Source organism: Patella vulgata, chromosome 6 (genome assembly GCF_932274485.2).
Source record: "Patella vulgata chromosome 6, xgPatVulg1.2, whole genome shotgun sequence".
NCBI classification, from domain to species: Eukaryota; Metazoa; Mollusca; class Gastropoda; family Patellidae; genus Patella; species Patella vulgata.
Genome location: NC_065884.2, coordinates 51,325,206 through 51,343,240, shown reverse-complemented (window position 1 = coordinate 51,343,240; position 18,035 = coordinate 51,325,206). Strand labels below are relative to the sequence as shown.

Below are 18,035 nucleotides of genomic sequence, written 5' to 3'. Positions count from 1 at the left end.
AAGAATTGTGACCTGTAGAGAGTCACCTGACCTGATGGACGTCCGGACGGACAGGGGCGACGGCATAATGTGGGCGTATAAAAACATAAATTGGTGTTTATTATATTTATATGCTAATAACAGCCCATTTGATCAGATTTTTGGCCGAACGACGACGCATGAACAAAATACAGCAGTAAACCAATGCCAAATTTGCCTTTGTTACAGAGGGGATTATTTATGAATATATATTTAAGATTTATGGAAACCTTGTTCAAAATCGTTGGTCTTCCCCTTTTAGGAAAAATTTGAAATTGTGAAATATTCAAATCCGAAAAATTCGACCCTGATCAAGAGTATTCAGAAATGTATTTATTTTGGAAATAGGAGACGTAGTCTCCAAACTACTGCCTATTGTGTTCATTTTCACTTTTTTTCATATTCAATTCAAAAGGTGACCATCAGTTAACCGAAATCACAATTCTGATCCAATAGATATTTAGGCATTCCTTCGAAAATTCAGAAAATGTAACTCCTATGTCTGTAAGTAAAATATCACAAAAGCCTTAGCATTTTTCACGTTTCAAGATGGTGTCACTTCAAATTTGATCAACAAACTCCATATCATGGGGATGCTCGATTCACAGTCCAGGACGTCCCGAATTGACAGCATTGCAATCGAGTAACGCGGAATTCAGTTCTGTCACAGTTCTGTCAGTCCCGACAATGGAGGTGGTTTGAGTAGAATCGTGACATATTTAAACACAACGAATATGTTTCGGCTGCATGGTTGGTTGAGATATTTACTTATTCAGTCGACGCATGCGTTGTAGCCCGAAATCCACCTGTTCACTCGATTGTCACTATTTATGGGATCGAGAGAATTCAATTCCAGAAACATTCAATTGAGTACCCCTCATGTGTATGCATCAGCAGTGTCTTAGCTAGTACACAAAATAAATTTCAAGGCAATCTGACCTACTCTTTTTTCGATAACACAGGAGCGTAACTGAAATTGTCACCCACAGACTGTTGATTAAAAACAAATTCAGACCGGAACCGGATACACTGGGCAAAACAGGCAATGCACACGTGAACTTAGCAAATCTCGCCCAAGCGAGATTACGCGCCTCATAGAACTATTTCTATGACGCGTCTAATCAATGACGTCACATATTTTTGACGTCAATGAAAATAATTCTCACACTTTTTTGTTCTTTTCTTAAAAACAAAATTAATGTATATACAATTTAGATCTAAATAAAAATCAATTTGGAAAAACTAAATTATTTAACATTTTTTGTATCAATTGAGAAAATTAATTATGAAGGTTTTATATTTGACAATAATCCGCTTCGCACTATTCAGGCAATGCCTATTACATAATATGTAACAGGCATTGCCTGAGTAGAGCAAAGCTGATGTGATTGTTGTTAAATATAAACCTTCATAATTAAGTTTCTCAAGTGACACAAGTGACGTTTATAATTGGCCTATTTCTAATATAGAGTGAAGCTCTAAAACATCACACGAAGTGCGGTGCTTGAGCAAAGCTCTTTTCCTGTAACACAGGGGCGTAATTAAATCTGCCACCACAGACTGTTGATTAAAAAAAAATTCAGACTGGAACCGGATACATTGGGCAAAAATGGCAATGCGCATGCCAACTTACCAAAACTCGCCCAAGTGAGATTACGCCACCCATAGAAATATTTTTGACACGTTTAATCAATGACGTCACATATTTTTGACGTCAATGAAAATCATTCTCAAACTTTTTTGTTCTTTTTTTTTTTTTATATAACAAAATAATCATACAATTTAGATCTAAATTAAATTCAATTCGGAAAAACGAAATTTTTTAACATTACTTGTGTGACAGTTGTGTCACTTAATTATGAAGGTTTATATTTAACAACAATCACATCAGTTTCGCTCTACTCAGGCAATGCCTGTTACATATTAAATTCAAGGTACTTTTAAAAAAAAAAAATAGTAAAATCGGTGAACTAGCCTAGTCAGAAAGTTACAGCTATGTAGGTCAAGTGTTTTCATTCGTAAAATTTAGTAAAATTCGGTGATTTCGGATTCGAAAATATATTCATTCCAAAGCCACCACCCAATCTTTGGGGGGTAGGTCAAAGTTCCAGAAAGATCCTATGGTTAGATTCTGAGATGTTAGCTTGGCAGGAAAAACACAATAATAATAATATTAACAAAAACAATAAGCTTTCATAAAACATATGAAATATTGAATCTATTACTTTTTATTAGTATTATTATTATAGATCATCTAGCCTTTGTTTGTAATTGTTGTCGACGTTTTAATTTATAAACAAAAACGTGTTCAACAAATAACTTAACTGTATCAACCTAGTAGTGGTGATAAACAAATCATACTTTCGCAAATGTTGGATTTCAAGGGCGTAAAGGAATTACCTAATATTGCATTATTCTCCTCAGTAACGGCGTAAACATTTTTAATCGATTGATGAGGACGCCATTTTGAAAGAATGTGTAGACGCGAATTTCCAGTAGCAAAAAATATTTCAAAACGAATGAATAACCAGTTTAAACAAAAGCGGAAAAATGTTTACCAACCACATAACTGAAAAATACTAGACATGTATGTTAATCAATTCAAACAGAAAAATATATATTTCTTTGTTTCAAAGAACAATTGGTACAACTGTTGGTTGGGTAGTTAATTCTAAACGATTTCGTTCCGTTTTCGTTGGAACAAATTTTCAGAACTCTCTAGCGGAAGAAGGTATTATTGGTGGATATTTCCGGTGAGTGTGTTTTTAGTCAGGTTTCTTTTTCTGATAATTTTATTGAGATTTTCTCTTATCTAAGTATGTTCAGATATTTATTTATCATTAATTAATGTGTAGTTTAGGATTATATTTCTTTCCAAGGCTGGTTTACATTTACAGATCATGTGACTATACAACTTTGTTGGCGAGGAAAGGGTTTTTGTCGTATGACTATGACTTGAATTCAATTTTTTTTATTGGGAGAAATCCAAGACCAAGTTATCCTCAAATGATCTGCTGTATCCAAAAATATATTAAAAGCCTGGAAGAGTCAGATTTATGGGTGTACTAAGATATTTTGGACTAAGAAATAGAGGCTCAAACATATTTCAAGTTTAGCAAGTGAAGTGTGTGTTTCATAATTCACCAGGGTGCCAATTAAGTCGTCCACTCGTCCACAAGCAAAGTCGTCCACATGACACTGACCACAGTTTAAGGGATGTCGGCTGTTTCGTAACCTGGCTGTTTCGTACTCAGTTCATTCGTACCTCACATGAGCTGTTTCGTACCTCGGTTAATTTCAAAAGAACATGAGCTGTTTCGTAACTTCGCTAATTTCAACTTTTACATGCACTTAAGCTTAACCCTCCTCCTTTTGCACCCAGGCTTGGGACCGGCGTTGGCGGAGTTAAAGTTGTTTTTTTCTGTCACTACAGCTAGCGTAATTAAAATTTTGCTTTTATTTTCTTCTGTTCTATTGTGTGGCAGTTGGTCCATATACAAATGCACACCTCCTTAGCAGGGTACTGGCCGAAATTTGATTCTGGGTGTATTCCTCCCACAGGGAAAAAATCCGACCCTGTGTAAAACGGGTGCGAACTCGTTGGTATCGCTTCAATTTTGTCAATAATCAAAACTCATTTTCAATAATCACAACTCCCCCAGCTGTATGGGCTCTATAATCAATACCAGATTAAATATTTTTCAATCGCTTTTTAAGCGTCAATCAATTATCGTCAAGAATCACAACTCACTCGGCGGATTAAAAACGCCAATCAATTATCGTCAAGAATCACAACTCAATGGACAGATTAAAAACAACAAAAGACAGGTAGCAGTGTCAATCGTTTATTTTCCTATATGTTTATTTCAACTTATTTTTAAGAGGTTCAGCAGCCATTTTTATAAATTGCGCGTAGCTAGCAGTCTTTGTTTTTTAAACAGTTCACGCGTAGTCGTTGGATATTATTACGAATCAATTTGAGGTGTGATTGGATATTATTAAATCGTCATGTTTCATCTTTATTTCAACAACATTTAAGAAAAGGTACGAATCAATCTAAGGTACGAACCGAGGTGCGAATGAACTAAGTACGAAACAACCAGGTTACGAAACAGCCTGCACCCAGTTTAAGTTGTCCTCAGCCACTGGTTAACCCTTAACCGGTCTTTTTCGACTATAGTCACCATAACGTTCTACAGCTAAGTGGTCATGGTGGACCGCTGTCGACCATAGTAAGAACCTTTTTTATAAGCCGCATTTGAGTATTTAGTTTCGTATTTAATTGTTATCATTTATGACCATGTCAAAGGCATTGAAAAAAAAACATGCCTTTGTTCAATATTTCCTGACAAAAAATTAAATTTTTCGATTTCAAGAAGGTTAAAGACTAGATAACAAATCTCATCTCTCAACCCTCCGTGTTTCGAGATAAGAGTTTGTGCTATTAACTTCCACGTAGCACATGCGGGAGCGATTCGCACCCGGCATTTGTAAACAAAATTGACAATATTTTTAATCAAAACAACGATTGATTATTGTTATTTATAATATTTCTGCCACACGAAACTACAATTAAGCATATAATCCTACCTGAAACGGGTACAAACCATCGTTTTTAAAATGGAGGCGTTAAGCCGTTACTGAGACCGCCATCTTTTTAAACGATACGCTGTCATCATGAAGGCGGGGTTAAATATAAGGCTTTTATAACAGCCAATCAAAGGGGCAATCTAAAGCACTGTAACTATGAATGGATTTCGATGCAGGGAAAAGTCAGAAAAAAACAACGCTTCATTAATTTAAACGCAAATATTTGGAGTTAGGCGATAGTTGTGCCACTACATTGGCCTCTGTAAGTTTAATTAATCATAATAGCATAAACTTATCTTATTTTAAAGATGTTAAATGCATTAATAAAGAAATTGAGTTTGCCACTTGGAACTAAAGGCATCCAATTGTAGCTAAAAACAAACACATCAGTATGTCTCAATGTTTTTAGCTACATTCTCGTAGCTAGTTAAAGACTGGCAAAGTGATTGAAATGCTTATAAATGATTCGGACTCGGATTATATTGATGAAACTGATTCTGAAGATGATATTTCCAATAAAAATGATTTAGAAAACGAGAGACAACGTCATAATGTCAAAATGACGTAGACCGGTTTAAGGGTTAAGTTGTCCAGTGCAACTATTGGTGATGTCGTCCACAACTAATACTTGACTCGTACACAACTAATAGTTAAGTCGTCCATAACCAATACATGACTCGTACACACTTTAATTGAGTGGAAGAAATGGCCTGTACTCATTGACTGTTTTGGTTGTTTGATTTTAGATCAAATCACCAATGTTTTTGTATTGTTTGTAAATTGGCGTTATGATTTTAGCATTTTTTGGGGGGATTGTTTGATTAGTATTAACACAATGTTTTTGTAATAAAGTATATTCGTATTGTTTGTTATTTGGCATTATGATTTACTTTGTTGCTTATTCATGAATGCACCTGCTCTAGCTTAGCGGTAGTCTGCCAGTTGACGTATAGTAAATAATACTCATATCCAAAACATTATGAAAACCAGGTGGAAATGATGATAAAGCACCACTCAGCACAAAAAATATACTAATTAAGAATACTTTCTGTATCTAGAAAGTAAACTATGACTTAACCAACGTATTTCTACAACCCGAAATTAAACTAAGTCGTGTGGACGACTTAACCAGATTTTTCGGGTGAATGACTTTGCTTGTGGACGACTTGACTGGCATTCATTCACCATTCCAATGAATATGACCGATTAAGATTTTGCAGCAGTAACAATATTGAATATAATTTGTGTATTACCTACTACTAGTACTAGACGTAAATAGTATTTTTATAAATAAATAAATATTTTTTATATGTTACAGATTTATCCTTTAGTTACATTATGGAAAACAAAGACAGTTCTACTGCTATCTCATCCCTACTGTCTCAATATGGTGATGCATCAGATGAAGAAATTATTAATGAAGCACCCGGTTCTGCTGTTGACAACATATCAGATGAGGAATCTGAAAACAAAAGGGAAGGAAACCAACTCACAAAAACAGAACCAATGATAACTGATGAAAATTCACCAAGTAGTCTTAAAATAATGGATTATTCTGATACTCCTACCAAACCAAAATTAGTTAAGAAAGGTACAAAAGAACGATATTTTGATTACACATGCATTCTAAAATTGAGATTACAGGATATAGAGCTGGGAGTAGATGATACATCTCTGATTGTTGTTCTTAAATCCACCTTACTTAGGGAAAGTGTTTAGGTCCTCATCATATAGTCCTTTATTATTGCATTTATTTTACAATTACACCTGTTGCCATTTGATTCCGTTTCATTTGTAAATCATTTACTTGATAATTTTACTTGTATGTGTTTCAAAACATGGTATTTCAATAAATCTGGATATCAATATATCCTGTGTGGTTTTTTATTTAGTGTTTTGTTTTACAGCTACTAAATTAGTGTCATATGGACCTGATGACCATGAGGAAGATAAAAGTTCATCTGAAGAAGAAGTAGAAGAAGAGGAGGAGGACGAATTTGAAATAAAGGCACTAGATAGATCTAAGGTTAGTTCAGTAGACAAAAATAGAGTAGAGACCTGATAATTATAATATCATATGCCATATGGCTAAATGCAGACATTTATGCCCACTGGGACCTGACAGATTTATATATATATACATATATATATGATGATCCCCGTAGTGGGTGGAAGCGCTAGCTAAGATGAAATTAGTTTTTTCTTTCTAAAAGTCTCATATTTCTATATACTGATTTGTTTCAATCACTTCCTTTGGTGACAGATTAATGGTTACGTCCAAAAAGTTTACTGATGTTGGGTTGGACACTAATATCAAATTCACTATAGAGTTTAGTCCAACATCATTAAACTTTTTGGACGTAGCCAAAAGGAGTGATTGAAACGGATCTGTATTACAAACAGATACCACCCACCAGTATCTAAATTTTCACTCTTGTCATCCTTCTCATATCAAATGGAGCATTCCATATAATTTAGCTAGGAGAGTATGTACCATTGTTTCAAACCTGGTTGTCAAAGTTAAGCGACTAGAGGAATTAAAAACATTCTTATTGAAACAAGAATATCCTCTAGGTTTCGTAGAAGATGCAGCGATTCGGGCCTTAAGTTTAGATCAGACAAAATAAGGATGCAAGAATGCAAAAATCTAAATGTTGGTTAGTGAATGTGGAGAAATAAATTGTAAGAACTGTAAAATAATAATTAAGGGCTCTTTAATCCAGACAACATTTTTAAATATTAAACATACATTATGAAAGAGCTAAATCTGTCTATTGCAGGTCTTTCTTTAGGCCTGAAATGTTATCTAAATTACTAATTAGACATTAATTAACCTATCCAGACCATAATCAACTCTAGATGGTTATGCTAGCCTGCAATCTTTACTGGATTATGACGATTTAACGATTAAATGGATAATCAAGACTATGCTGTTTATCATACTGACTTTAGTAATGATGATCGAGGCTAGGTGGAAATTTCAACTGCTTAGTTCTCGGTTCATAGTGGATCAATTTGAATGATGTTTTCAGCAAATTGCCTTTACATTATCTAGATGACCTGGCGCCTGGTACGTTCGGGCATTTTTATGCGCGAACTCTTAGTTTTTTTTTACTGGCATGCGCACAGGTACTATTTCTTTTTCTTTTAACAAGTACCCAAATCGGGGATTTCGTGCGGAGGTAGTTCGGAGGTAAACAGTCTGTGAAGTACAACACTTGCCACTGTACCTGTGTATCGCTAATTATAAACCGAATGTGTGAAGACAGTTCATACATATCACTCAAAATTTTTCAGTACAAACTCAGTTGATTCACGCTTGATTTGCTACTAAACAAACCCATCGGTTTATTTTCTCAACAGTGTGACCCGAAGTGACCGCGGATTTATTGACCTTGTATGAACTTATCCATAGCTATATCCTTACACCGAGAGAAATTATCTAGTCTCGGTGAAAAGAACCATGGTCATCTGGTAGAAAATTACTTTTGTATTTTTTGGAACGGAAAACAGTGTTTTTAGAAGCAAACTAACCTGCCGCACATGAGGAAGTCATTATACTAATAATAAAAGGCGAGACCTCTTTTTGCGGCGCAGGCTTATCACTGAGTAGTAAACCGTCCACAAACAATAATATAGGAAGCCTAGTGACGAGTGTAGTAAGTAGGCTATAGACTATAGGTTTGAGTCGAGATTACTCGCTTTCAGTTTACTCTGTTTTCGCGATAGGCAATTATGTGAGAAATACCATACTGACATTCGGTTTTTAAAAGTTGTACGCGAACTAAATGCGTTTGTTAGATACTGACAGAGCAGCCCCGAGTCGAACCATCGCCGCTCGAGCTGTCTTCGTCAGCTAGTTTCACAATATCGTGCAATAGGTGTATTAATGTGATTTTTAGGTTTAACCCCGCACACAATGCCAAAATAGTGTTTTCACTGCTTACAGAAAACTGAAATTTAAAAAAAAAATTTTTATGAGGGTGACCCTCCCACACACTCCCTATCGAGCTGCCGCTCGGTCTGCGCAGCCTCATGCCTGGCACATACTGTCAACATTGTATATTTTTCCGTTTCCGCCCTTCCCCCCCACAATATATATTTCACGGCTACGTTGCGACGGTACCAGCATACCCAGTTGTTGACACCCATTACATCACTCCTGTCTAACAAATCATAAAGCTGTGGTGTTATGGTGGCGGCATAGTATTTCACCGTAACACCACAGCCACTCTAACCATTCATAATACATCTAACTATCCCTTTACAGCACTTCACTCCCTACACATTTCCCCTCGTCCTACTTTCCCAAACGTCAACAACACATCTCATACATCCAGTTCGCTGATTAACCCTTGTACCACGTCTACTGGTTTTTAACTATTATAGTGAGAACTGCCAACTCGTTATCGAATCTCCCATAATGTATCTTTAAGCAACCCATGAACTGTAAAATCAGTTATGTCATATATGTGATTGTCTGTTTTGGCTGTAATAGATGGTACATTGGAAAAACTATAAGTATGCTAAAGACAAAGATGAACCTTGTCTCTATCGACAAGATATATAGGATGATCCCACTTAGTGGACATATAGATGTTTGTGACAGTTGCAAATTTAGCATTTTTCCAATGTACAAGTTAAATAACAATGATAATGATTTGTTAGAAGCCAAAGAGGAATATTTTGTTGACAAATATTGGCCAGCTTTAAATGCAGAATTGTATTAGTTTCACTGCATATAGGCCAAGTTATTGTTGTCTGATTTGATATTCAATTTATATCCCTTCTTTGTACTACTGTGTTACTATGACGCTATGACGTTAGTCATTGTTATATTATCTAAATGTTGTTTAGCTGAAGAGCTTGATAAAATAATTCCTGGCTATTTTCTTGGCTTGTAAAATTGTTTTGTTCATTTTCTATATTGTTGTTTTGAATTTTAATGTTTTAATTAAAATAGTATATTCAATAATGATTTCTATTTCAGGGAGGTAGTTGTTTAGAAACAGAAGTTGCATGTAAGTATCCAGTAAACAGTAAAACAAGAAATTAATGTGTCATGAAGTTAATGTGACTTGAAGGTGGTTTACATATTGAAATGCTTGTGACACACCGTGAACAAAAAAGTAATACACTTCTTTAACTATCAGTTGATTATACTATTGTTATGTTATTAACAACTAATTTATGAATGATGACATGAATAATTAAGAGCAATAAGTTGACAAGTTTAATTAGCTATAATTTTGTCTCTGCTTGATTGCATCCTCATTTGCACAATAATTTCTTTTTCGACATTATTTGAAGAAGAAGAATTATCGTTTATAAGTATTAGGTGAAAATATTTCTGTTTATACTAAATCAATAGTGAAAATCCATATTAATAAATTTGGAATTTGTACTGACTATTTTTTTTATCTTCTTTGTTTTTTTCTAAAGCATCTTTGTCAAGAAGTGTTTTGTACATGCCAGCTGAAGATATTAAGCTACCACCAGAACCTCCTGGGAAATGCACTAAAACTCTACAGGTAAACTTTGGAGTAACATGATTTTCTGTCTCAAACTAGATTGTTTATAACACTTTTAGTAGTTTACAGGCAGATAAATACCAAAACTCAGTTTTCATTGTTGAAGGCATTACAAAGTCACAATCATCAGGAAAAAAAGTCATGACCCTTACAGATATATCAGTAGGAAAATGAAGAAAGAACCTGGGAACATTTTAAAACTAGCTGTCTGCATATATTCGGTGATCTAGTTATTTCAATTGTTGAGACGCAAAATATATGCTCAATATTCTGTTACAAGCTTAAGGTTCACCTACATCACCAAATGTCCCTTGTTAGCCCAAAAATCTTTGGCGGGGATTCTTTGTTTGAATATGCATTTTCATGGAAGACTATTGAACCGATTTACTTTCTTTAGATTTTAATATTCATTAGAAGTTTAGGGTAACACATATTTAGCAGAATAAACAATGAAATCAACATTCATGTGTCACATTTTTTTTAAAAAGTTACAATAAGTGGATTATGTGCTAGAGGAAGCATATACTATTATTTGTTTGCTCGTAAACCAAAATGCAGGGCAGAGAGGTTCAGTGGAACTCTATTTGATATATATTTATAGGATAAGATATCAAGTCTGTATGAAAAAATGAGAAGAGATGGGTTGAATCTCAATGCTACAATACAGAGAAGAAAAGATTTTAGAAATCCTAGGTGAATACAATTAAGTATCCTCAGATAAACTCAATTATAATTTTAAACAATATTTTTGCTATAGAATTTTTATATTTCATTTTAAATGTTCAATCTCATGTAAGGATGAATTGTTTACAAATCTGATTTTTCTGTTTCAGTATATATGAAAAATTAATAGATTTTTGTGGAATAGATTCACATGGTTCTAATTTCCCTGCTGTGAGTTTTACTTGCTTTACTTTGTAAACAGTTGACCTTTTATATTATTAAATGGCTGGTTTGGGGAATGAGCTACAGAAATATTTTGCTATAGAATTTAAATTTTTAATAGCCAAGAAAACTGTGAAATACTGTACATATAAATTTCAATAAGCATGGACGCCTTAGACATATATGTAGACTAAAAGGATCTTGATTTTATCTACTGAGCTGGTGGCAGGGTTTAACACAGGCCTAGTCTGTTCCCCAATCCAATTTCAAATCCAATATAATATATTGATTAAAAAATAAATCTGCTGTGCTCTGTCTCTCCCTTAAATTTAACAAAAATAAGATAAGAGCCGTAAACAATTCTGTAGATAGTAATATAGACAGTTAAAGCAGCAGTTTGTTGGTAGAAATGAGTTCGTGTTCAGATGTTGACAAATATAAATAAATATTTAGAAAGCAGTGTTAGCTTTTAGATTCACTGATTTTAATAATTTTCCTAATAAAGTAAAGTATTGGCAAGAGGTAATTTGTAACATACATAAACACCATTCTTTACACAGTGTATTGTATCTTTTTAAATTCGTTCTTTTTTCTTTTCTGCAGGAAATATATAATCCTTATTTGTGGTCAAAAGAATCTTATTATGATGAGTTAGGTAAGTTATTTTTGTTATGGATAAGGCATGTATCCTGTGTTAGCACTAGCTTCTAAAATTCTTTAGCTACTGTGGCTAATGCATGAAAAAAGTATTAGCCAAATACAATTTTCATTAGCCACTGAACTAAAAAAAAAAGTTAAGAAATTTTGTAACCTATTAATTGTTATAAAAAAAAAATATCTGTTGAACCACAGGAAACCATGGTGATACAGGTCTAAATTATAAGTATTATAGCTTTTAAGTTAACCTTTGCATCGCATTGCATCACTATCCTGTCTATTTTATTATTTCATCACATCAAACTCTTTTGTTTCTTTGTTTATAGAGTAATGAGGTTAATAAATACTGTAAAACAATTAATTTGCCAATCAGCTAAGGCTATATCTCATGCTTGGCAGAAATTTAAAGAGGTTAACTTTCCATGATGTATTACAAATGACAAGCGCTATATGAAGAATGGGGAAAGTAACAGAAACACTTAGGCCTGTTCGGCGAAGTGGCAAATTATTTTCTTTAAACTGACGTTTGCATGTACAATAGGTCTTTTGTTGATTTCAAATAGTGGACTCTTTTCTTACTTGAGAATTGTCGCTATTCACCCCATTCTTACTTCTCCGACCCATTATGATAATATAATCTGAAATAATAATATCCAATTAGGCATCCTTGTATTTCTGAAAAGAATTGTCTGCAATTTTGATTATTTCCATTTATTTTTTAAGACGAAACAAAACATCAAATAATCACTGCTTGGATTAATTATTTGGAGTAAATAATGACTTGAGATAAGCTGCATATATATCATTGGCAATATACTAATTATTAAACAACAGATTAGTATTACTCATAGACATGATCCAGATTATCAACAAATTTGTTAATTTATAGCATGCCACCACATGATAGTGATTAACACTCAACATAAAGGGCAGTCTAGGATAAATACCATTAGAATTTTATGATTTTTTTCCACCAGTGTGAGCCCTGAATCTATGTACAAGAAATAAAAAACAAATTTTGATTTCAGATAAAGTGCAGAAAAAGGAAATGGAAAAAAGAGAAAAAGATAGAAAAGACAAAACTAAGGTTTCTTCAAAGGTTTCTTATGTTGTATATTGCCACTCCTCCCTGTCTGTCCATATGTCGTTCACATTTCTTTTTAGCATTCATATATCTTTTGGAAATTGATATGGGTTGTCTATTGACATTCAACAGTTTTGCTATGAAATCGTTTTAGAATCTTAAAGGCTGAAATGTAATTATTATATGTTTCTCTGAAAATTATATTGGTTGACGACTATCCTATTGAAAAGAAGAACCTGAGGGAATCAAAGGGAAATATGTTTAGGTGCCGAGAAACCTGTGTTTTTATTTATTTATCAATAGTATCACTGCTTCGTTTGAATGACAGCACTATAATTAATTTCCTGCCATATAGAAAATAATTATACAAATGACTTGTCTTGTATATTGCAACTTAAAAGCAATTTTAGTTATCTCCCTGAACATCAAAAATCTCAAATTGTACTACACACAACCAAATGAAATGGACAGTGACGCTACGGTCTACTCTTATTATAATATTCCAGCTGTCAAGGGTTCTTTTAAGTGCATTCCAATTTAAACAGAACTGAATGATTAGACATTGTCCTTGTCAGGCCTCCATCCTGCACCACACAAGGGTCAACCACACATAAAAATCCTGAAGAACATTATGCGGCAACGCCTTGTGTAAACCAAGACCTAATTAGCAATGCGGCTTCTCACCCACTGAGACCCCACAGCTCAACAAAGCCTAATAGGGGCATGGCTGATCATTTGACATTCATATGAAGCATATTCCAAAAGGAATTATATGATTAATAATGGGATGTTTTTACAGTTTGATTTTCACTAAATTACTTATTATTTCAGGTGGAATTTGTTACAGGAACAAAAAAAACATCAGGTTCAGTTGATTCTTCAGGTAAATGAAATAAAAAAACTTCAGACCATAGAAAAAAAATATTTTGGTTCTCAGATAATCCAGCATCAAAAAATAAAACTCAACCTCATTATTTATCGCATACAGGAAGTAACTTTTTCTAATGAATCCACAGACTCATTTATCAAGTATAAATGTTAATGACAATTATAGATGATACTGGATAATCATATAATCCCATAAACAGATAAATATAGTGCCTTGAAATGTGATTTATCCAAGTGGTAATCCTTTGACAAAATATAAATAAAATCCTGCCTTACGCATCAGATTTATTTTGCTAAGGATTGTTGGAGAACCAGAATGGTTTTTTTTGAATGACCTTAAATGCATACATATTAATGAAAATCTGCCCTGGAATAATTTTTTAGAATTCTTTTAGCATTACTTATAAACTGTACAATGTTCAATCGCAATTTACAAAGACAAGTGTTGCAGAACAAACTCTGAACACCGCATAGTTTTAATAGTCATACACCTATCTTTGGTTTTACAGCTTACAAATTGATGGGTCCCAGCCTATAAAAACCTTGGGATATCAAGCGTAGACTTGAGTTATAATAGCCATACTTAGGGAGCCACAGTTATCATTGTCTCTTTATGAAATTTTAAAAGTTTATCAGCTTCGTAAAAGGAAAACCTCTATCAATTTTCAACTCAAACTTGAGTGTAAGACCTTTCTTTATAAAATTTTGTTTACATTCTGGAGTCTGCTATTTTCATTGGGTCTTTGTAATAAGATTGTTCCACTTCTTACAAAGAAATGCCAATGTATTTTTTTCTTTTTTTTAACACAGATTGGATTTTTTCAAATTCAACAGCTGTACAGTTATTAATTTACATATACGATTGCACTTGTTTTACTAAATATAGGAACATTGTGTTGAAAATATGATTGTATGTCAGACATAAAACCTACTGGTGATCACATGCCATTGTTCTTACTTTCCTGTTTTTTTGTTCCTTTTTACTCTATGGCATATTGATCAAAAAATAATATTGGGATATTCTTGAAAATAGCTAGTCTAAGCCATTCTAAAAAATGAAGTATTTTTTTTCTGTATGAACAAACTATTTAATTTATGGTTATTAAAAATACATTCCTACAAAAGTACTTATCGTGTGGTTATTTCCAATAAAAGTATGACAATAGTGGTATATATAGAAAGTAGAGACACCCAATCTTACTAGAAAAATACTGTATTCCCTGAAAAACATCTATGGTGCGTGCACAAGACAAAAACGAGAGGGTGTCACTAATTGTCAGCCTGATGATTTAGGGCTGTCTGCTCAAGTGCACGCGTAGATTGTCTTACCTCTTTTCATTAGGGAGCGCCTAATGTATATGTTGATAAAGATTATAGTGAGCGGATGTGGGAAAAGTGAGAGACTTACAAACATACAACAGATTCTGAAACTATACTGCGGAAAAAGAAGTGGGCCTGGGATAATTCAAGAATTTACTTAGGCTTCGATATTTATGACAAATGGACAGCGATTAAAGACTTATATGCAATGAATTCTCCTTCAGCTAGGCATCCTCCGTGACCCCAAGTCATGTGACACAAACATGGCTCCTTTAAATAGATTTGAGAGACATTTGAAGCAAATTAAGATAGATTAATTAATTTGAATACATATTTAGTCAAAATATATCATCAAATCACACAATTTGTACATGGGAAGGCATCTTTTAAGGTTTACCCATGTTAGAAATCCCCTTGTTTGAGTAAAAAGGCAATATATATGTCATGCACAATTAATTGTTCCTATGCATAAAAAAGTTTTTTCTTTAAAAATTTGGACACATCACTAACTGGGAATACCATAATGGAAGCTAAGGTAGATTATTCCGTGCCATATGCCTAATCCCCCTTGAATTCCATCTGCCAAATGTTCTTTTACATTTAATTTAATTTAAACATATTTTATTGTTCAATAAACAACTGGATAAGACATAAGTTTTACAACTTATAAAAGTCTTCTGAAATACATATATACATATTACATAAATGAACTTAGATAATATTAAATAAGTTTTATATGGAATAAGACATGAAGAACACAAAAAAATAAAATAAACTAGTTCAAAAGATCTTGATCAATACAAACCACTTCTTGTATAATTAATTCATATTGTAAATATTTACTGACATGAACGTTTGAGCTGATATACATATATGATCACATTCTAGAAAAGCGACAAGTGTCTTTAATGTATTTTTGTACGGCTATAAATATAGAACAATTTACGTCATAGTTAAGTTTTTCATTCCCAAATAATAATTACCTTCATTTTCCATCCCATCTGAAACACTAGATGCAGTCCTGCAACACTGATATTGGAAGACCACACCTGGATCATATCTGGGACATTTTGGCCAGTGACCCAGTGTGTTATTCACTGAGCCACTGTGGCTCAATATCTTTACTGGTATCGGCTTAATGAATGATATATCTATTATGAATAAAAATTTAGTATACGGCTTCAATATAAATCTCCTATATTTATGTTGCCCAGACTCAAGCAACCAAAATGTTCAGAGTTCTTTTTTATTGCAAAACAGGGTTGTCAAAATCTATGAAAGTTGCCCTCCCCCCCCCCCCCCCCAACATCTTTCATTAAACATGATTTGTGTCATGTTGTGTTTGAACTTAATCGAATATACAAGTAAACATATTATTTTTCAATTGAGAACTGTATTTAACCAAAGGTGACTTCAAACATATAGGTATGATTTCATAACCACAACTAAAAAATTTATTCATCTGAACAAAAATAGTTTATTTTTTAGCATGGCTCAGACAGTACATATGCATTCTGTTCATTAGCAGATCTGTAAAGAAACGTCCTCTTTCTCTTTACAGATGATAAGAAACGAAAAACCAAGTGGGATACTGCACCATCAGCATCATCAACATTAACTAGTTCAGTGACAGGCACAAAATCGACAGTTATACCCGCTGTGGGCAATATATCAAAGAAATCGAAATAACACAGTACTATATCATTAGTTTTATAAATCTAAACAGTGGTTACATCTTACAGTGTCTTTAAACTATAAACAAAGAGCATTATCCGGCCAGTGTATTCCATTCAAGAATGTAGTGTGTTATAAGACTGTTGTCTTAATGGTTTCACTGATAAACAAATTCTATTGTTGAAATGAAAATAACTGTGATCATTCATATAGAAGTCTATAGAATATAAACTGGATGAGAAAATGAAGATGATTTTGAAGTCATATTCATGGAATGTTTTAGAGATATTACTATCTGGATTGAGAATATATGTAAATCTAGTTCAAAACAATTAACACAGTTATAAGATTATTCTGATCTCAAAAACTTACTGACTTGATGATCAATAAAAAAAAACTAGTATGGATTGACAACCCTATCACAACAGGAATTCAAAAGTGTGTGTAGTTTGAATTAGTAAAATTCTATCATTTGTATATATTCTTGTACATTACATGTAATATCATTATCAACCAAATAAAAACTAATTTGTATTAAAAAAAAAGAATAATGTTAAGTCAAATGAGTTCTCTTTTTTTTTTTGGCAAAAATTATATTTAATAGTACAATATTAGTGGGCCCTTGTTTAAAGAACTTTAAACCTATAGTACATAAAAATTTAGCTGTAATCGATTGGTAAATGACAAATTGTGAAAATTTTAGATCTTGAAATTACTTAGTGGTTAAGATATCACTTTTTTAATAAGAAAATAAGACAAATTGAATGTTTGGCTTTGATATATTAAGGCAATTGAACAAATGAAGTTCCCGAGTTAAGAAGAGATCGGGCAAGAAATTTAACAATTATTTACAATTTGACTAGTTGTATCAAGGATTGCAAAGAGAGAATTTTATTTCAATAATTTGCTTGTGCATTGGGGTTTTTAGCAGTGGGAGTACATGGAGAAAACCCATGAGGCAGGACAGACGACCAAGCTAGGAATCACACTACGCCACTTGACTCAATGACAGATCTTATGATCTAAAGTGAATGCGATTGACCATTTCGGCCACCCAAACCAAGGAGAGGAGAATATTAACAGGACATTGAATATTATAGAATTTCAGCTTTTCTGGAGATCTTTTAAATACCAGTACTGGTATGTATCTATCTTGGTTATACTTGTATGCACATACATGTACCTTATAATATCTGGTGCAATTAACCATTCAAACCTATAAAAGGTGTGTTTTTGATCATGGGGTTATATATGCTATCTTATATATGCTCACTAAATTTCAAAACCCTTTATTTTCAAAATGTGTAAGGATCTTCAATATGGCTTAGGGAATAAGGCACTGGCTCACATGTAAGTGTACCTGGGTTCGATCCTTGTGTTAGTTGAGA

The 18,035-nt window shown here is 33.3% G+C and overlaps 2 protein-coding genes across 6 annotated transcripts in view; one reads left to right on the top strand and one right to left on the bottom strand.

The window, feature by feature from the left end:
- The window catches only part of LOC126824787 (kinesin-like protein KIF27), a 62,020-nt gene extending 59,541 nt beyond the window's left edge, over positions 1–2,479 (bottom strand). For both annotated transcript variants that reach the window (XR_007681626.2, XM_050554170.2), the window contains exon 1: positions 2,419–2,479. The gene's annotated coding sequence lies outside the window, so the exon portion shown is untranslated. The remainder of the gene's footprint in view (positions 1–2,418) is intronic.
- A 146-nt stretch (positions 2,480–2,625) lies between these two features.
- Positions 2,626–17,210, top strand: LOC126824152 (SAP30-binding protein). Of its 4 annotated transcripts, none has more exons than XM_050553324.2 (11): positions 2,626–2,771; positions 5,927–6,199; positions 6,516–6,634; positions 9,599–9,629; positions 10,051–10,139; positions 10,741–10,832; positions 10,973–11,033; positions 11,628–11,679; positions 12,710–12,780; positions 13,597–13,648; positions 16,535–17,210. In XM_050553324.2, exons 2-11 carry the CDS (start codon positions 5,947–5,949, stop codon positions 16,660–16,662), a joined length of 948 nt encoding a protein of 315 aa, XP_050409281.1. In that variant the 5' UTR covers positions 2,626–2,771; positions 5,927–5,946; the 3' UTR covers positions 16,663–17,210. The 4 variants fall into 4 exon arrangements, with proteins under 4 accessions (XP_050409281.1, XP_050409284.1, XP_050409282.1 ...); XM_050553327.2 differs by having other exon boundaries at positions 2,630–2,771; positions 12,710–12,768; XM_050553325.1 differs by lacking the exon at positions 2,626–2,771 and adding an exon at positions 2,776–2,834.
- Positions 17,211–18,035: the final 825 nt, after the last annotated feature.

What these genes read in the sequence shown, in the direction of transcription:
- LOC126824152 (XM_050553324.2), top strand. Translation starts at nt 5,947, where the DNA reads ATGGAAAACAAAGACAGTTCTACTGCTATCTCATCCCTACTGTCTCAA. An exon ending in TTTAGAAACAGAAGTTGCAT is followed by an intron (nt 9,630 to 10,050) that starts GTAAGTATCCAG and finishes TTTTTTCTAAAG; the next exon opens with CATCTTTGTCAAGAAGTGTT. An exon ending in AAACTAAGGTTTCTTCAAAG is followed by an intron (nt 12,781 to 13,596) that starts GTTTCTTATGTT and finishes TTATTATTTCAG; the next exon opens with GTGGAATTTGTTACAGGAAC.